The 20,433-nt window shown below is 47.8% G+C and overlaps 2 protein-coding genes and 2 non-coding genes across 6 annotated transcripts in view; all 4 read right to left on the bottom strand.

The window, feature by feature from the left end:
• The window catches only part of LOC117588387, a 45,762-nt gene that overhangs the window by 24,403 nt on the left and 926 nt on the right, over positions 1 to 20,433 (bottom strand). Inside the window, 1 exon segment of the mRNA XM_034279615.1 lies at positions 11,224 to 11,567. Within this exon segment, the coding sequence (XP_034135506.1) occupies positions 11,224 to 11,556 (333 nt within the window). The 5' untranslated portion in view covers positions 11,557 to 11,567.
• Positions 1,273 to 4,177, bottom strand: LOC117588391 (xenotropic and polytropic retrovirus receptor 1). 3 transcript variants are annotated; one of them, XM_034279643.1, is made up of 5 exons: positions 4,008 to 4,177; positions 3,252 to 3,951; positions 2,481 to 3,191; positions 2,118 to 2,418; positions 1,273 to 2,063 (listed from the first exon to the last, which is right to left on the bottom strand). In XM_034279643.1, the coding sequence occupies exons 1-5, from the start codon at positions 4,074 to 4,076 to the stop codon at positions 1,856 to 1,858; spliced, it is 1,989 nt and encodes a 662-aa protein (XP_034135534.1). In that variant the 5' UTR covers positions 4,077 to 4,177; the 3' UTR covers positions 1,273 to 1,855. The 3 variants fall into 3 exon arrangements, with proteins under 3 accessions (XP_034135534.1, XP_034135535.1, XP_034135536.1); XM_034279644.1 differs by having other exon boundaries at positions 1,275 to 2,060; XM_034279645.1 differs by having other exon boundaries at positions 1,984 to 2,062; positions 2,115 to 2,418.
• On the bottom strand, positions 4,599 to 4,670 carry Trnap-cgg. The gene has a single exon. It is a non-coding gene; the product is annotated as a tRNA-Pro (tRNA).
• Positions 12,035 to 12,106, bottom strand: Trnaq-cug. Its single transcript has one exon. It is a non-coding gene; the product is annotated as a tRNA-Gln (tRNA).

The following is a 20,433-nucleotide window of genomic DNA, read 5'->3' as shown; positions in this document are numbered from 1 at the left end:
AGGCAGTTTGTGCCTTGTTTGGCCAGTCGCCAAGACTCGCGCCTCGATTTGGCTGTGGATCGTATTGGGATTTGGTTTGTTTGTTCGCCGCAACTTCGGCTACGGCTTGGCTTAGGCATCGGCTATGGCTTTGGGCTTCGTCTTAGGCTCCCTCCCTCGAGCTGTGCTGTTCGTTGCTCGTTTGCTTTCGCTTTGGTTTGGTTTTGTTTTGTTTGTGTTTCTTGCTTGCTTGTTGGCTTTTCTACTTGGTCTGGTTTTGGCGCGTGTGCAACTGTACCAAGATCCACATCGGCACTGCACTCATGTTGCAGCTTAATTGACACAGTCGCAGCAGCGTCGATGGCAGCGGCAATTAATAGTTGCAACAGGCACAGGCTCTGCCTTTCTCCTGCTCTGTCCTAAGCTCTCCCGCTCTCCCGCTCCCCCCCTTACTCCCTCTCTTTCTCTTTTGCAGTCTGCTTATGTTGCTGCTTCTCTTTCCCAGTAGACCTGGCCTGGCGTCTCTTGTCCCATAAATTGCTGTTGTCATTACGCGCAAGAGCAGCAGCAGCAGGGAGTCAATGGCAAATTGATGTTTGACTCGTGCCCAAGCTGGCAACTAAAACAACAAAAAACTAAACTCGAGTGAAAGATAAGTTAACTGGATAACTGGCTGCTGTCCTGTTTGTGTAGTCATCGTCATCATTATCATCATCATCATAAACAATGATGCAGACTGACTGCCCATGCCCATACGCATCAAGTAACAAAAGGCACGACAGGAGATCTCTGCAAGAGTCATCGCTTGCCGATGATTGCTAATCCGATTTCAGACTAATGCCAACAGGCTCGAATGCACAAGTGGAGAATGTGATTGATGGCAACAAAAGGAATGGCTTTCCAAGGGTTTTATTCCCGGCACAAATGAAGGATAAGTCTTTTTGTCTGATCAACCAGAACCCTTGGCATAATCTTCCAGCTGGGATTTATGAAAAGATTTCGTTGGAGAAATAATCCCCATTAAGTATGAGCAATGCAACGAGGCTATGGCAAAGATATCTCTTTACATTTTGGTAGCTAAAATAATGAAATACATTCTAGAGGATAAGCCAAAGGGGAGAATCTCTCAAGCCACATGTAATATGAGTAAATATTCGGCAGAATTCTCTCTCTCTCTCTCTTTATGGAAAGCATTTGCACTCTCAATTTATTGAAGAATTAGCCAACAACTTTTAATGAACTGAAATAGAAAACTGCAAACGGACAACCCAATGAAATATTCTGCATAAAAGTGGACCATCAATTGGTGGAGAGGCAGGGAATGCGTTCTTAGGCCTTTCTCCAGGCATGAAGATCTGTCGGAGCACCCGATCGCATCGCTAATTACTTCAAAGCTAATCAAAGCTCAATGTGAGTCAATTAAAAGATCGTCCACTGAGGATCTCCAGCTGCCCCCTTCTCCATGCAATGACAATTGCGACTTGACCAGGAGATAGAGAGAGAGAGAGAGAGAGAGAGTGGAGGCAGCAGATCGAGGTTGCTTTTGGGTGCAGCTGGTGGACCGGTTTGGCGCGTGCCCAACTCGGTTCCGATCCGATACGAACCGATCCGCTGACTCCCTCCTCCCTCCTCTCTTCCTCTGCCGCTGCCTCTGCCTCTCTGCCTCTCTCCCTCTCTATTTCCTTTTCCTTGCTTATTTTTGCACAAACGAATTAATTAAAGATGATGACGGAGATGCGAAGGGGCCATTAGCATTAACGGACACAGCTGGAACTCCAGCAGGAGAGAGACAGGAGCAGGAGGGAGAAGCAGTGACAGCGCGTGGCAAGATCAGTGTGGCAGCTGCCGCATATATGTAGAGCGCACTCTCGCCGCTCTAGAAGTACTCCTTGCCGAGTCGAGTGCGCTCGTCCGGCTTGTGCCTGCGATTCGAGACCCCATCCGACTCGTCCATCATGTCCTCGAGCATGCGCTCCTGTCGCGGATTGAGCGCCGCCAAATGGATGTCCCGCGTGGCACGAAACTTGCCGCAATTGTACAGATGCTCGTTCTCCAAGCGAACATAGTTCCAGATGAAGCGCCTGCTAAATGGGGCAAAGTAGGAAAAGAGTCGCAGGCACAGGGTGGGCGCCACTCACCGCGTGATCTCCAGGAGACTGGCCAGAGTTCTGGCATTGTAGGGCGTCATGAGTTTGTAGTGCTGGAAGGTAAACTCGAGCACCCAGAACCAGCGCAGCAGCAGATTCTCGACGATGACAAAGTAGTAGAAGGACTGCGGATAGACGAGCTTCTCGCGCAGAAAGATGTGCTCCCCCTTGCGGATGCGGAACAGGCCAAAGTCCTTGATCACGTCCCACAGATAGCAGTACACGGTGGACACAACGGAGGCGGCCAGCAGCAGCCACGTGTACGGATTGGCGAAGGTGTGCGCATAGCCATCTGTGGAGAGATGTGGCTAGAGTCCAGCATGATCGGTGGGTAATGGGGACGGGGACTCGCACCATCCGTGCGAATTCGCAGCGTCGAGAAGAGCACCACGAAGAAGGTCGTCGAGTACTTCCCGGAATTGATCAGATACGTGATGGACTTGGACCCACTGTCGCGGAAACGTCGCAGGCATTGCGCGAGGCGGAACCAGGCGGGCAGGCAGCACAGGATCGGCACCAGGAGATCCGTGGTAAGGTATGGCGGCACCTCGCCCGCCCGCAGCCAGGAGGTGGCATAGAAGCGCACAATGTAGTAGTGATCCAGGAGGCAGGTGACCAGCGAGTTGAGCTGATCGCCCATCCAGAAGTCCGCAAAGCCCACGTAGTGCAGCGGCGCTGTCATCACGCGTCCCAGCAGCCGCATTGTCCACCAGCGCGCTGGCCAGTTCATGATCGGCAGAGGGATGACCAGCAGCAGCAGCATGATGAGGATCAGGGCCAGCGGAAAGACAAACGGATCCTGCACATTCAACGGGATGTGGTAGAGGAAGCCCAGCATCGAGAGGGTCCACAGTATGCCGAAGGTGCAGGCAATCTCCAGGAACGTGGCCGGCTGCAGGTGACTGCGCGGATCTATCTCGAAGATCAGCACATGGTTGACGCCCGAACGCTGCCAGCCGGTCACATTGGCGGCCATAAAGAAGTTGAAGATGACCCAGGTGAAGGGTCCACGGTAGAGGCTCATAAATGCCAAAATGTTGGCCTGCAACGGCGGTCGCCTCCAGTCTGGGAAGAGCATGAGTTTTAGCATGAGCGAGGGGGAAACCCTAACTAACGATGACCTACAGCTGATCGCAGTCGCTATGAAGAGCATCAGAAACATGCCGAGGGCTAGGCCCGCCCGGAAGACCAGCTGCGCAGGCGTGGGCTGACCCAGGGGTGGCACTCGCAACTTGGTCATGGCTCGGGAGCGATCCCCACCGGCCAGATAGAACGTGTACAGATCCTCCACCTCCAGGACCATGCGCTGCAGCGATCGCTGATCGGTGAAGGGCGCCTGCGCCACGTGACGCTCGAACCAGGCCGCACCCGCGGAGGATCTCAGATTCTTGTCGTACTTCTTGCATATCTTGCGGAAGCCCGTCTCGTTGAGCGACTGAAAGTTCTGGATCAGCACGAGGCTGAGATAGAACTCGCTGTAGGCCGTGCGCAGCTGCCGCTGGGACATCAGCTTACGGCTGCCGAAGGTGTTGACCGGACCCGGGCGTGCCTGTTCCGTTCGCTGCGAGATCAGCGACATGCCACTGGACGTATGGCCCGGCACCCGGGCAGAGGCCAGCAGCTGGAGCTTGAGTGTGGCATGCTTCCGTCGTGCCTCCGCCAGCTTCTCCATGAAGAAGTTATTGACGCGATTCAGCTCGTTCTGGCACTCGGAGAAGAAGGCCTCCTCGAAGGCCTTGTAGTAGGCCTCCACCCCGTAGGCATGCGACGAGTCGTCCGCTGTGCGCGCACCGTCCACGCCCTGCTTGATCATCGTCTTCAGGTCCTGAAGATTACAGCATGGAGGGAATACTCTTTGTGGGGTACAGAACTGTCGCTCACCGAATAGCGCATGTACTGCTGACGCCACTCTATGGTCAGATGCGTCTCAAAGGTTTTTCCAAACTTCATCTCGGGGGGCGCGTGCCCCACAAGCGGCGCTGTTTGCGTCCCAGCTCAATGCCCGGTGCTAGCTGAGACAGTTCAGTATCGTCAGGGGCTGCCAATTTTGACACTCTTCTCCACACCAACTTAACTTTTCACATTTAGCTATGACGACGAGTCTCGTCTTCAACGACTTTTCCCCGGTTGAATGTCTCCCTGTGCCATGTCAGGAGCACATTCACTCACTCTTGCTGCGTTCTCTTGGGTAGACAGACCCCCTTCGATTGTGAGTCACTTCCTCGATCTCATTATGTGAGTGTTCACACGCTGTGCAAATTGTTTCTTCGCTCTTCCTGTCCAGGTCAGCTGTCGGTGACTCAGACCCGCGCGGGTTCCCGTTGGCTGAACCAAAATTGTTGTAAAGAACAGAAAGCCAGCCAAGGCGGTAGTGATAACGATCGCGCACCCATCACTAGTCGCAGATTAAAAATCGCCAGTAAAAAAGCCCACAAAGAAAAAGAGCCAAAAAAAAAGAAAAAAAAAAAGATTGGGCTCGTCCGGGAGTTGAACCCGGGACCTCTCGCACCCGAAGCGAGAATCATACCACTAGACCAACGAGCCTATATATTTGGGCTCCGAAAATATGAGAATATTAATGAATACACCCTGTGGTGTGGGGGGGGGGATGGACCAAGCTAATTGAAACAATTACACCATTGCGAATATTAAGTATATTAAGTGTAATTGATTAATTAATTTCCCATTGCACAAGAATCGATCAATTGCTGGCATTATCTAAAAATAGTTGTGCGCTTTTCTTGCAATTGCAATAGATAATTATTGTTAATATAAATCTACATACTGCTATGTAGCGGTTGACTCTACTAATAACAATGATCGACAAGTGATTGAGTGGCGATTCGCCAAACAGTGCACAAAGCAAAGAATTCTCGACACTTTTGGGTCTTCCGAGGGCCACTCGACGGTGACGATGATGACGGCGACGCTGACGCTGACGTCGCGACGCGTGTGATCAGCCACCTACGACAAAGTCCCGCTACTCCGAGCAGACACTCACCGCAAAAAGAGAACAAAACCTGCAAAGACACAGAGAGAGAGAGAGAGAGAGAGAGAGAGAGAGAGGGAGAGGGGACTGGCAGCAGGTAGAAAGCAAAGCAGCAAAAAGGGTTATTGCGACCGCTCTCGAAAGCTTTGCGAGAGCTTTGCCAGATTGCCTGCAGGAAGAATTTATGGCCCCAGGGCCAGTCCAGCCACTGAGCAATTAATTGAAAAAACAATTTGTAATTGTTTAACCTGAAGCCTTTATAAATCTTAAGACACTCGAATTGAGGTCACAGGGTTGCGCCCCCTTATGACGCGGAATTTCGAATTTGAAATTCGAATAATTAATTAGCGGCCGGGGCGAGGCCTGGAGCTAGACAAATTCGTTTGGCCGCATAAATGATTGAATGATGGCTGGAAGTTCAGGGTTGGGTAGGGTTTGGTAGGCGTTTGCTGTTACCCTGTAAATGACGCAGAGACACAACCCCTGCCCGCTCTCTTTGCCGCCGGCAAAAATTCCATAAAAAATTTCTTTTTGTTTTGAGCTTTCCCTAGAAACCCCATTCTCCTCCATATGCAAATCTCACTCTTGAGCCATCCAGGCAGTACGCAAATGTCAAACCCTTGCACAAAATCTAGCCTGACAATCAGGTTTGGCCAAGACTTCTTCTGCTCATCCATAGAAGGGGGCAATTTGTGCAATCAATCAATTAGAGGGGAAGATCACTTCCTTCTGGCATTGTGTGGCGCCGAAAACGGAAGCAGCTCAGCGGCGAGGAGGAGCAAGGAACAACAACATCCGACTGGCAGAGAGAGAGAGAGAGAGAGAGAGATGGAGATGCCAGAGAGATGGCTTATAGTGCGCTGCTCCCTGGCTGGCAGCCACCTATGGCCAACTTCCGTTTTGATGGACACAACTGCAAATTAGCAATTGGCCATTGGCCCGAGGCACAATCACTGCTAGAACCCAGGCTCTTGTGCAACTTCCGTGCTCCACTTGTGCTGCAGTGCACCACTTGCTGGAAATTGGTGGAAATTATGGCATCGCTTATATATATAATTAGAAATGTCAGTGCCTCGGCAATTGGCATGCGTAATTGGCTAATTGAATCCAATTGCCTGTCACGGCCATCGACCGATGGATCGTATCGTATCGGATCGCTGGTTGTTTGGATGGATGGAGCCCACATCCGATCCGCAGCAAAACATCATTCATCTTGCTTGGGAGAGCAGATGCGACACATCCCAACCTCATTAATCATTTGATTTCCCTCCAACACACACAAAAAAACATTCCCATAAGCATCTTAGCGCGAATCCCTTTTGCCCTCTCCCCTTGTGACCCTCCCAGGGTGGTCCACGCTTCGCTTTTTCCACTGCTGCTGCTGCTGTCTGTGGGTGGCTCGTGGCCAGAATGCTGCCTAATGGAGAGACCACACATCAAAGTTTTCCCAAATTTCCCAGGCCACACACACACACACACGAAGAGCAGCGCCAGCAGGGAAACACAGCGTCCGGGGCATGCATTCCAGCTGGAATGTGGAGCAGTGGAAGCCCAGAAGCTGGCCAAATATGCCACAAATCAGCTGCCACAGTGGATCAGAGAACTAAATCGATTAAATTCTGAAAGTTTAGCTGTCTCTTTAAGCATTCATTTTTGTGCACAAATTGGACACATTTTGACAGTTTCTAAGCCACTGTGCAATGCCGAAACCTGTTTTGACACCAAATAGAAATTGATGTAGAAATGGAAAATGGAAAATGGAAAATCGCCCAAGAGCCGCAAAAATAAAATTGGTGTAAGCCAAAAATACCCCAAAAAGGTACAGGAAATGGGCATTCTTTGGGGCACTCTGGCAATAGCAATAGCAATAACCATTACGATTACCACCGACACACAAACAACAGCAAAACACGAAAGAAACGAAGAAACCAAAACAAAATTAAATATAAAAGAGAATTTCTAATCTTGCCGACGTTGGCTGCTTTCACCTTTTTTCTGGCTCGATCTTTGAGTCTGAGTGTGATTTTTGGGTCTCGAAGTTGTCCGAGTTCCGACTCTGACCACGCAAATGTCTGTAAAATGTAAATGTAAATGTAAATGTAAATGTAAATGCCGTGTAAATACAAAGCGGCGAGCGGACTAATTGAAAATGCAACATGAATGGTGCAACGGAAGTGTAGCGCGACTTTCAATCCCAAACCAGCCAATCAATCCAATACAATTTTGGTCGCCTGGTGATTGATTGTGTCTCAATTAGAGGCAAATTGCCGCTGCCCCAAGCCCCAAGCCCCAAGCCCCACGGCAGCAAGCTGCAACAAAGCGAACACCACACAAAAATCCCTAATGAGAGAGTATAATAATGGGCATGGGGAACTCAGTCGATTGGCTAATGAGAAATCCAGAGATGTGAGTTTGTGTACACAACGAAAAGAGATGGCAAAAACACAATTGAGGCATCAAAAATCGCTGGAAATTGAGAATTTTGCGATAAAGGACATAACTCTGCGTGTCTCATTTCCATTTTATATTCATCCACCTGAAAGCCTCTTTGGCTGGTGGTCATCTTTTTATAGATTCTGGGCCACAGTACATCGCTCGGGGTCCATTGTGGTTATTGCTCATTTCTGTTCACAACTTGGCAGTGTCTCAGCTAAAACAAAAAACGACCCAAAAAATGTATTTCAATTCGGTAATTGTGTCCGGCATTGTGTCTCCTTGATCATGTTGTGTCTATCTGTCGCTCTGTGTGAAATTTTTGGTAGGCATCAGGGCCATCGGCTGGCTGTTGTTTCAGGGCCAAAAGAGCGTTACTCATACGCTCATGATTGTAAGTGTGGTTGTGGTTGGTTTTTGGTGGCTCTACAGTCCACACCCGCATTTCGTATGCCTCCCGTCTTCAGACTTGTTTGGGTAATTGTAAAAACAGCAACAACATCATGTCAGGCCATTCGAAAGCTGTTCATGGTGGTTGTCCATGTTCAATGAACCTTTTAAACTGTGGCTGAACCATTTCTTGTTGCTGTGGCAAGTTCGAGTTCGTGTCTCGAGTCTTTTGTTCGTGTTGGAAATTGAATATTTCTGTGTGTGCGTCGCCCCAAAACAAGGTCCGTTGGAAAGTGTTTTCCGGCCTGGGCTCCATTTCGTTACCTTTTTGCTTTTCCATTTCAATTGATGTCTCAATTAGTCGCCCAAAGGGTCTCCGGTTCTAATGAAGTCGCCATTATGGCTCAGAACAGTAGCTCCCTCTTGGCTCTTGGCTCTTGTCTCTTGGCTCTTGTCTCTGATTGCAATCCCATTTGGAGCTACTTTGTTGCTGTGGTTCTCATGAATATTTATCGAGTGTCGCCATATGGGGTTGCCCTCGTACACATAATTGCCACTTCCTATGGAAAATCTGTGATTGGATTGCATAATGCCAGCAGCAGCGGATTAATGAATCCAATTAGAATCCTTCAATGTAGCAAAGGGAGTGCAAAATGAAGTCTGCAAGGAAGAGTGTTCACTGTAGCTGTGAAGGGAAATGCTAAAAGAAAGTAATTTTTTGTTGACTGCCGCTTAAACGATCTCATTGAGCTCTGCCCACCACTACTGACCACCAGCAGCAGCAGCAGTCAGTCAGACAGGGAAACACAGGTTAACACTGAGAAGAAGAGGGTTCAGCCAGGGCAAGGGTTAGGGTAAGGGCACCATCAAGACGTAGTCAGTGTGGGGGTAGGTAAGAGCTGCCAAAGGAGTCTACGAAACTTGTCTGCTGAAAAATAAAGAAGAATAAAGTCTGCTCTTCAATTCACAGGCAACTCCGTCAGCCGGAACCAACTTGAGTCTTGAGTCTTGAGTCTTGACTCGAAGCCACATTTGCTGGCTTCTTTTTTTGGCAGCTGCTTGAACGACTGCGCAGGTGTAGCACACACAAATCCTTGCATATATCAGATATATAAATGCATATATACATTATATACTATAACTGAATAAACTGGAAAAGGTTTTTGGCACGCACTTTGCCTTTGGAGTGTGTGTTTTTTCTCTCTCACACTCTTAATGACAGCCAATCATCATTTGGTTTTGGTCATAAATATCAAATTCATATTAGCTGCCAACCAGGCAGAACCCCTCCCACCCCAGTACTCCCCCTTGTTCGCCTTCTTGCTGGCCATGCCGTTTGTTTGGCTTATCGTGTGAACTAATCTAAGGGGAGTGGCTGGGGAGTTCCAGTCTCAGTCTCAGTCTCAGTCCCAGTCTCAGTCCCGGTGTGTACCACTTGTGGCTGTGAAATGATGTGCGAGTCGTCTATGAGCATAAGATGTGTAGCCTTTACCCAAAGCCCTCTTCGTCTACCCCCTAGTGCCTTCCGTTTTGTGTTGGCTCGTATCATGGTCTGATCCAATTGTTGACCATCTCGGGGGCCCCTTCATTGTAATTGAAGCCCAGGAAAATGCTGCGACTGTGCAGTTGTTTTGCAGCTACTTTATTACACTCCGAGCAAAGAGTGGGCCACAGCCAGGGCCGAGACGAAGCCAAGACGTACACGAAGTCGCTTGGATTGCTTCTTGGCTTGTTCTTTTTGTCTCATTTTTTGTTGTCGCCCAGTCGAGCCGAGGGTTGCCTTTCGTTGCAGTTGAGTGCCCCTGCCCTGGCTCTTGTCTCCAGCTCTGACTTTGTGGCAAAAGAAACACATTAAAAGCATATCAAGTGAAATCATCAGCGTCTTCTCAGCGTTCGTCAGCTGCAGCGTGCAGCGGAAGTCTTAGCCAAAACGAAACTCTTGGCCCCAACCACTGCCAACAATCGACAATCACAGTTCAACAAGAGACAGCCAAAGACTCTTTAGACAATGATCAAACATTGTGCGTAGAGGCTGGAGATCGGTTATTTGGGGTTAGTTGAGGCCAAAACAATGAAATTGTAGACGAATCTGAGGCTGGCAACTGTCAACAGATTTTGTGTGTGTTTGTTTTTGGGCTCGGCCCACGCCCATTTGGCCACATTTGATTGCCATTGTCTCGTGTTGATTACCATTTCCATGAACTGCCATTGCGGCGCTGTCTCTGAGGGTATATGCGGCTGCTGTGGGCTCTGGCAGTGTTCCCTTGCCAATCGATCACCCAAAACTCCCATAAATGATCACTGAAACATAGGGTAAACCATTCCGGCACTTTGCCCCATGCCACGCCCTTGTTGCGACTCGTGTGTAAGAAATCAAATCGAAGTCGAAATAAGAGCACATGCCGTCCGTGCAATTAGTTTAATGTTAGTGGCCGCACCTAGGCCTCGCCTCCTGCCAGCTTCCAGCTCTCAGCGCCCCACATTCAGCTCCAGCTCCAGCTCCAGTCTCAACTCTTAACTCTTAACTCTGACGAGACCACTTGGAAGGGGCAGGGGGAACTACTGTATCTTGTTATATGTGAGTCATGGTGTGATTGAGATCTACTCGATCGATAATTGAGCGTTGCTATGACTAAAGATGGCAATCCCGTGGCTGAAATCTGCAGAGAGAACGTATGAAGATGGTAGATGAGGAGTACCACGAGTTCAACGAGTAATTTCAGTGTGACCAATGCCGCAATTGACTCAAAGATAGACCCGTTAACAACTGTCGCTAGAGCAGAACACTTGGAGAATTGTAGGAGAAGCATTTACCCTGAAGCTGGGTGCTCCTCCAGCTACAGCTGCCGCTCCAACCCATTTCTTGTTGCAATCGTACTAATTGTTGTATGAATTTCCACTTTTGCATAATTTCCCTAGACGTGGCCCCATTCTCCATGCGACTAGGCAATCATTAATACACAAATTTATGTTTATTAAGAGCTGCTCCTCAAATTTATGCAACTGGGTGGCGCTTCCTACTCCACAAAATCCCCTCTTTGACTCACTCACTCCTCCGCCCAATACAAAGCAGAACCCAGCTTTCTGCCAGGCCATGTGAAATGCTTGAGAACTGAAACTGAGGCAAGACTTTGGATGTGGGTGTGGGTGTGGGTGCGGGTGGTTCCATTGTGGGACTTTGCTCAACTCAACGAACAAAAGGATGAGCCAACAATTAACACAATTTTCGTGTCGAATATTGATGCGTGGCCTTCAATGGGCCAGGGTCAAGGAGGTGGCACCTACCTGCACTGCACAGTTGAGGAAACAGTTGTTCTGGCCGGGTCCATTCAGTAGACCCTTCGAGGATGGCTCCAGGCTGGGCGATGTGAGGCTGTTCGGGGCTCGCAGCAGCTCCAGCAGGCGACTGCGTTCCGCTCCATTGGCCACGGAGCCGGCGGCGTAGAGCTTTGGCGCCGACTGGCCGTACAGCTGATGTGTGCCCATTTGGTGGGGCGTGGGCGTCTGCGTGGGCGTGGCAGCTGAGGCCAGGCGATAGAGGGCGCCACTGCCACTGCTTGCAGCATTGAGGGGCGTGGTCGTGGTGCTGGCCATTCTGTGGCGACCGGTGGCAGACATTCGGAATCAAACTGAAAGAGCAAAACGAATGGTGCAAAATGTTAGTTAAAAATTTGATTTATTTATGGACTTGTCTTGAGATTATTTACAGGGGAAAGTCGCCTCGAAATGTATGACAAATTCCGCGTGCGTAGAGTACAGTACAAAATGTGTGTCACTTGGATGCCAAAGACAAACGGACGACGGACGAACGAACGGTGTGGGGAGCGGAAATGGCCAACTGGAATTATGCAACCGCTAATTGCAGGCCAGCCAAGCCAGCCAGCCAGCCAGCCAGCCGGTCGGTCATTCGCAATTCATTCATCAAATTGCACGAATCATGTTTTTACTTTGTTTATTTTTTATTCTCTTATTGTTGCTTGTTGCTTGGCCACAATTTCTGCTTTGCAATGCGAGCGAGCGCACAGAAAAACTTTCTCAGCAATATGTCCGTACATTATCGCTTAGAAAAAGAGCATGAAAAAGTTCAGTTGTTGCAAGGTTCCACCGAGATTTGAACTCGGATCGCAGGATTCAGAGTCCTGAGTGCTAACCATTACACCATGGAACCATCCTCCACACGAAGTCACTTTTTATATGACAAGCGTGGGCGGGAGGGTTATTTTTAGGCAGCTTATTCATTCATTTTCAATATTTATGTACTGTACATTCAGCCATGCATAAAAGCAGCAATGGAATGTGGTAAAAATGTACAACAATTTATTACTATTTAATAATTATTTTAATGGAAAATATATTAATTAAAGGAACACACAATTTGAATAAGCAAAACTGAAAACAATTTCGAAAATATTCTTTGAACATTTGGCTGTTTTTTTCTAATAAATATTTATGCAATATTCACATTGAATATTACGAATGCAAACTATTCCCAGCATTGAGTTGGCATTCTCGGCACGTACAGTGAAAACAATGACTAAAGTCCATCCGTTAAATATTCCACTCGTTAAGTATAAACTTTTCAGCTGTTTATTTTCAGGGAATACAAAAACATATTTTACACATTTATTAGATCAACGAATCCATTTCCATTTCCAATTCCAAACACAAATCTCTTTTGATATGCTTAGTTTTTGGAATATATTTTCCAGATTCGATTGCCCTCGATTCCCAGAATTACATTTGAATTTCTTCCAATTATCCACAGAAGGCAGGGAGGGAATAACCGAACGAATCGGGGTCTCTATGGTCAAGTTGAGTTTTATGCTAATTGTTGAATGCCCAAAACGTTGCTAATTGATAAATGCTACCATAGGGCAATGCTGTTGCCGCAGCTCGCTGCCCGCGCAGGTTAATTAACATAATCGGCCCGAGCACCTGCAACTGCAACTCCAACTGCAACAAAAGAAAAACTGCTTTGCATATTAATCGAGCTGGCCCCGGACCCAGAGCTGATGGAGAAGCTTCGTCTGTGGTGTGAGTGAGCTGAGGGGATGGGTTATGGGATAGGTGAGGCATTTTTCAATTGCTGTTGCGTGAAATGCCACAATTTGTGGCATGATATGATCCAATCAACATTCGCCAGCATCTGGCTGTCAATTCAATTTCTGTACGCATGCCAATGGGCACGATGCAGCATCATAAATGTTGATAAACTTTGTAATTTTGCACTCATCTGGCTCCGTGTTTTACTTGTTCTCTTTTTTTGAGTTCCTCATTTAGAAATTCTTTTTGAATTGCAACTAAAAACCGGACCAGATCCGACACGAGAGACTGCAGCAAAAGGAACAGCTTCAATTCAACTGACTAATTGTCAAGTTTTGTTTAAGATTGGATTTCCTACAAAGTCAGGCCATCGAAGTTGGTTGATTAAAGTAGAAATTCCTGCAGGCTGGCCGACATGTTTATGTAGCTCTAATTAAAAACGAAATGTCTCAATCCATCAGCTGGTTCTCCTGCTGTGAGAGGCAATTCTCTTTTTTAGGAATTACATTTTGCATAGAGCTTTGCAAGAACTTTCTCTGGAACGCTGGGCCACACACAGTGGATTGGGACAGCCCCAATGCCCAGTTATGAAGTTCTGTCTGGACACGCACTCGAATTTTTGCGACAATTACGCAGACTTTGAGCTAATGAGCTCTGGTCACTCATTAAGTTGTTGCCCGTCCGTGTGCTGGCCACGATCTGGTCTGTTTGTCGGTCCATGCTGGCGCCAGCAACTGATTCTTCCCATTAGTCCGGGCACAGAGCTAAGAGTTGAGTGTATTGCGGAGTGGATTGACCTCGGCGGAAAAACGTGACATAATGCAAACGGTGCCCCCAAAGCAGATAGTGCTTTGGGTGCCCAAGTTGTGTGCTTGCCACAAAGAAAATGAAATAAAATTAGTTGGGTTTTTGATTGTATTTCAGGGTGCAGGGGCTTCGCTCGAGGTTTCACTAGAACGAGTCTCTTTTCATGCAAGGCTTTAGTAATGGTTTTAATTCTTGCCACAGCCAAAGCCAATGCAGGATCCTTCAAATTATAGCAAATATTCGATCAAATATCAGTTCCCCCATCCGTTGCTTTAACTTCTACCCATAAATGACCCATTTATGAGCAGCCCACATGCATGTTTATCGATTAATCGGTGACCAATCGAAAAAATATCAAAATGGTGAGGAAAATCTGCTATTCCAGCGATTGGTCATGCAAAGAAAACGAATTTCGTGCAGTATTAGAGCAATTTGGATCTAGGGGAGTGGTACAAGCAGACTTTCTTCACTGCCACAGATTGTTGCAGGTCCAAGAGCAGCCTCCTTTCCCAGTTCCCTGTCTCAGGCCAGGCCAGGCCAGGCCACAGCCATGACTCTGCATGACTGACAATTACAATAGCTCAATCAAGTACCCAGCCACCTGCTTTAGTTTTGTGCGAGTATCTTGTGGGGCCACACTGCTAGTCTCTGCGCCATCCCCATGCCAATGTCTGCCTCCCCCTTTCAATGATCGAGTGAGCCTCAATTGCTCTAGAAACTATGCCAAGAATGTTGAGCACCTGTTGGCATCATTTCTGGCACGACAGCAGCAGCAGCAGCAGCAGCATCACAACTCGCAGTTGCAGTTGCAGTTGCAGTTTCAGTTGCTCCAACAAAAGCAGCAGCAGCAGCAGCAGGCAAACGAGTTGCCTGCTTGTCTCCGACCCTGAGAAATCAATGCAGTTTCTACTCTGGCTTTGTTATACTCTCCAAAAGGGTACAATGTACATACATATGTAAGCCAAATGTATTTGTTGCTCAAAAGGTTGCTCTAGATGGGATTCGTATTATTGCTAAATCATTTAGTCGGAAAAGGTAATTAAATATTCGGCTACCAAAGCAGTTCCATCCCTCTGCTTTATAGACTATGCTGCTGCTGCGCTGCTGCTGCTGCTGTGAATGAATCGTTTGAACATGTCGGTGCTTGAAGCTTCCAATTGACCAGCTGCTGGAGTTGTTCTGCATCCAACATGAATTGAATTGATGTTGATGAAGGTGGGAGGGGTGCGTGTGTGTGTGTGGTGGGAACGAGATCAAGATGAAGCGAGAGGGCAAGCGGTTGTTCCTCTTCTGTTGTTGTTGTTGTATTTAATTTGACAATTTAACGGCGTGCATTTCGTTAGGGCGAAGCTGAAGCCGAGCTCGAGCCCGAACTTCCACCCACATGGCTCGCTCCATAGATAACGAAGCATTTATGTATGGAAACGCTTCGGCCCACGCGCCACCTTCGCACCGTTGTGGGCGACAGCGCTGTCCGAACTTGAGCACAGTCCGAACCTGTGCTGACGAACCGCGCTCTCTGCCTCTGTCACTTGGCTACCAGCACCCTACGCTGCAGTGCAGTCAAATTCTGGCACGAGTTTGATGCTCGCCAACGAACATGTCACGGCGGCGGCGGCGTCGGCGTCGGCTTCGGCGCATTCCTGCTGCTGCACTTAAAGGTGAGCGCGGGGACCTCTACTTGGCATTCCCAATCGTCGCGCATCAAATCGGTGAGTGGAGAGCGGGGTGGGGGGCAAGCAGCAACCGCGATTGATTGGACGCGCATGCGCAAAGGCGATGAACACTTGGCACAGCGACAGCAGCTGCGCAGTTTAATTGCAAAAGAAGGAAAGAATGTGAGCTTCAGCCAGCAACTGATGGACTAGGGAATACTGTGGTTAGAATACGAACCATTAACCTTGTGCAGACCAAAACAGTTGTTTCTCTCCATTAAAACATTCTCTGTCCAATGACTGATCCACCCCAGGAATACGCTGCAAGAAGCCACAAAGCCACAGCGGCGGCAATCAAGAAAATGGGCGTCTTTGTGCGGAAAATTTTAAAGAGTGGGATGGGAGAGGGGAGAGTGAAAGAGAGGCTCTCCCATGGAGACCGCGAAATCGAGAACTGCCGAGAGACAATGGCTGATTGTGACTGACAGCATAATTTATAGTTTCGCGATTTGAACTGCGTCACCAGCGTGGTGCGGGCATCTCTCCAACATTTGACTTTGACTCTTGTGCCGACAAAACACGAGCCCCACCGCCACCCGTCCACCCGTCCGAGGAAAGGCAATCCCAGGCGCAGCTGCGCGATGATGATGCTGCGTCCACTCTAGCGCATGTAAGAGGAACCGCCAACCGCCAACCGCCAACCGCCTGGAACCGCTGCCCAATCGAATGGAAACTCAGCATTGTGTGTGGCCCAACCAGCGATGGATGCCCTGACCACAGCACTCATAACTGACAGCGGTCATCGGTCCAGCTCTGCCATGCCATTCCATGTACATCTTCGACATGTCCATCATTTCCATCTTTGAGGTATGCAAATTGATTTTTGGTGGAGCCCCATCAGATGTAGGCTTCATTAGCGAATCGAGCCGAGTAGTTTGGCCGCCATTAGCAACACCCTCGACCAGCTAATTATGGCACCGACTATAAATCCACGTTAGATGCACGTTTAACAAGATCCACCCAAAGATACAGATACGCCCAGCAGCAGATTGATGGGGGTTCGCTCGGAGGTGGGCCGAGTCCGTGTTATGTAAATTTTACGCATAACTTTGTTCCTTTTTGACAAACGCAACTCCATTTCCAGTCGTAGAAATAAGACACAAAAATAACCACAAAATTCTAAAGCGATACATTCCGCACACAAATAAAAAAGATAAAAATGAAGAGAAAAAAAAAAACTACTTTAAAATGCACAAACAAACGCCTTGCCTTGTTTTCGGTGATTTTTTTGATTTTGTTTTTGTTTTGGGGTTTTTGTCTTATATTTTGTGGCTTTTAGCCACGTGCTGGCCTGGTCTGCTCCCCCAACTATCTCTCTCTCTCTCTCTCTCTATATGGCCTGCTCTGTCTTCGCAGACGGTTTTATTTTATGGAAATTAACATTTTTTAATGGGTTTCTTTTTCCAGGCACACACAAACACATTAATTGTTTGTCGGCAAGTCATGTCATGCCGCATATTCTCTTGCTGGAGTAGGAAATCTATCTACTGCGACTAGTGGCCGCCATTTGGAGTTTGGAGTTTGGAGTTTCTCTAGGCCCGGTTACCTACGAACGAACAAATTCCCCTAATCATGGTCTGATGCTGCACAGGTTGCGTGCTGCGTGTTGCATTTTTCGGGTGGAGCTTCGAAATCGGGGGGAAAACGTACCTCCGTACATCTATCGATCTGGACAGGTTTCGGCACTGACCGAAGAGGCCGAAGAGACCGAAGAGACCGAATTTAACGGTGTTTCCCAAGGCTGGGCCTGGGGTGAAAGCGCTGCAGACATTTGCTGGATGTATCTACATAGTATGTAGTTCCAAGAGACCTTTTAAGACACTTGCTTAGCTTCAGGTTACTTTCAGATCAAAATGTATCTTCTAATTGCTCCCAACTAACCTGATTTTGAGTTGGAATAAATCGAATGCTAACTGATGGAACAGCTCAGCTTTTGCAGTATCTGTGCGGCTGCAAATCTAAATTTGGCATAGAAAACTCCTTAAGATAGAAAAAATCAAACCAACTGACAACTTAGACACCACATGGTCTGAGGTCTATACCCTAGACTCTAGACTTGAGCACGAAATTGTATGCTCCTGCCCCGTTCCTCTCCCTGCCACGGATCCGAGGCGATGATGCAAATCAACGCGTTCGAAGATCGCAGAGATTCAATCAATCAGAAACGAAAAGAGCAAAAAATGTGGAAAAATCTTCGAGGGGAAAACTCAATGATAATGATGATAATAACAGTGCTAATAATGATAATGATTGGCTGCCACATGAGAGCGGCAAGCGGCAAGCGACGAGCGACGAGCGGCGGGGGCTCAAGGCGTATCAAATTTTCGACAGCACTAACGGAAAATGCTCAATTAGTTTACGATTTGTGGGATGCAAGCTGACATGTGGGAAACCAAAAACCGAGGCCACTTGAGCCATACACACACACACACACACACACACACACACACAAATTGTACAAAATGTTGAGGAAAATGCAGCTCAAGTGATCGGACAGAGGGGGAACAAGAGGTTGTCAAGTGTCCGCTGGTTGGCATTACATTTTGGACAGGTTTGCTGGCACACACACACACACACACACACACACACACACACACACACACACAGAATCTCCATCAATCAATCTCCAATTTAAAATCGATTAAAAAAGGAACCACGAAAATATTCTGGCCAAAAGGAGAGCTGCCTGCCTGGCCCGGTCCGGCTCCTGTCATGGCCACTGGTTGCCCATTTTGGTGTGTTAGTTGAGATGTTGTTGAAACTTAAACCCCCCCAAGCCCCAAAAAGAGAAGAACACGAGAGGAGCTCCAGCACGCAACGTCAACAAAAATCGAACATAATTACAGGCCCCCCGAAAATGGAGACGGGGCAACGGAAAGAATTACGGGGCTTGGGAGAATCATCTTGAGTTGGGTTCGCTTACTTCCACTCCACAGCCATTCGAGATTCCATTCCTCCGTTTCGCCGCCCACAACAACAGCTCTTTGATCGGTTCAAAGGGAGACTCGGGTGGGAGTCGGTTACATGGCCAGATCGGCCAGATGACAAATGGTTGATGGAACCACCATCCGCAGATAGATGGAGATAAAGTCAGACGCAGACGCAGACACAGAGATAGATATGGTTATGGCAGTGGCAGTGTCTATAGTGAATGTGCGATGTGAATGGCAAGAGCGAGCAAACGAAGCCAAGACAATGCCTGGGACACAGCAGGTTCAATGACAGCACCCAAGATAATCATCTTCAACACTATGATAATTCATTAAAATGTTGTCGTTTCGCGTTCTTCATGCGGAGTAAAGTAAAGTTCTCTGGCATTCAATGGAGAGTCTGCAAAGAGAACTTCCACTTTGGAAAGTCTAATAAGTGGCTGAAGCGTCTTTAGCGAGAAATGTATGGAATGGCAGTAAAGAATTTCGAATAAAATGTGCCCCAAGGCAGTACAAATATAAAATATAGAACGATCTTTCTCCACAGAAAATAGGGCAGGGCCTAAGAGTGAGTGCATGCCTGCACATGTTGCTGCAACATAGTACAAAGATCTGTTTATTGTTTACGAATGGCCAACAGGGCCACCAGCAGCACCAGCACAACCCATGGCTCGCTGCGGAATCATTTTTAGCTGTCCAGGCACGTGCCCCTGCCCAGGGCTCACCCTCTGGCCGTGCCCGCCTTTGCTGCAATTTGGAATTTGATTTAGGGGCAACGAGAAGCACGTCTCGATGCACTCGATGTTTATATTTTATAGACCATTTATAAGGCGGCAACTGAAGACTTTCGAATGCAATTCCAATTGGTTAGGAATCAAAAGTTCCTGCTTCAACTCACTTAAGTGGGCTGAATACGGGGGAAGGTGTACGGTTCAGGCAGGTTCATCTATCCGAAGAACTTTTGAAGATACTCGCGCATGTTTATGTGTTTGCTTTGCCTTCAACTTGAGGCAGTATAAAAATACATTGAAGAGAAAGCTGTTCAGCAATCAAATGTGAGTCTAATCTAGGAACCATGCCCGAGTGCTGAACAAACTTTTTGTTCTTTGCCATTTCTTCTTGCAATTATTTGAATCAACAATTTATTCAACCCTTTGTTCGCCTTCCGCCCCATTTCTCTTGTTGTGGCACTTTGATGTTCTGAGAGCATTGGGTCAATCGTCTACTACTTCTACTCCAACTCAAAACTCGAGCGAGTCTCACGCAATTCGCTTTGAAAAATTGCTAAATTGACATTTGTTTGTATCTGTATCTGTATGTGTATCTGTATCTGTGTCTTACTCGGTTGCTCTACATGCGAGTATGTGCAAATTTCTTTTTATATTTTCACCCATTTTGTTGCCAGACGACACAAAATTGCTTAATGGCTATTAATTATGTAGGGGCAGCATCTTCAACTGCTCCGCCCTCCCTTTCCCAGGCCTCTTTCAACCCCAACTCTCGACTTCAAGTTTTGCTCACCGCCAATGGCAATTAACAATCTTTTGGCGGCGACAACACTTAACGGGACACTTTTATCGAACGCATCGATTACCTGTGCAGACATCTACGCACCAAAAGGCGCTGCCATCAGCTCTGGCACTGGCACTGGCACTGGCAGGTGAAACGCAAAGCAGGGAGCAATTTTGCCGTTCATTTGGGGCACACGGATCCACAGCAACCACATACACATACACATGTAAGTGAGAGAGAGAGAGAGGGATCTCCCTCAGAGGTCTAATAGCCGAAAGAGACCAAAGAGCCCTCAATCAGCTTCTTTCCCTGTGCCAAATATATCACGTACAAAATGTTGCATGCATAACTCTTGCTGTACGATCGTATCGCATCAAAAAGTGACTGACCCCGAAACCCCAAAAAGACCGAAAAAACATACATTGCCAGAGAAGCCACTCCGCAAACATTGCATTGCCACCAAACAGTGTGTCCAAAAAAGTCCAAGC

Source organism: Drosophila guanche, unplaced genomic scaffold, assembly GCF_900245975.1.
Source record: "Drosophila guanche unplaced genomic scaffold, DGUA_6, whole genome shotgun sequence".
NCBI classification, from domain to species: Eukaryota; Metazoa; Arthropoda; class Insecta; order Diptera; family Drosophilidae; genus Drosophila; species Drosophila guanche.
Note: the sequence above shows the minus strand (reverse complement) of the source record. Positions and strands in the feature narration are given on the sequence as shown.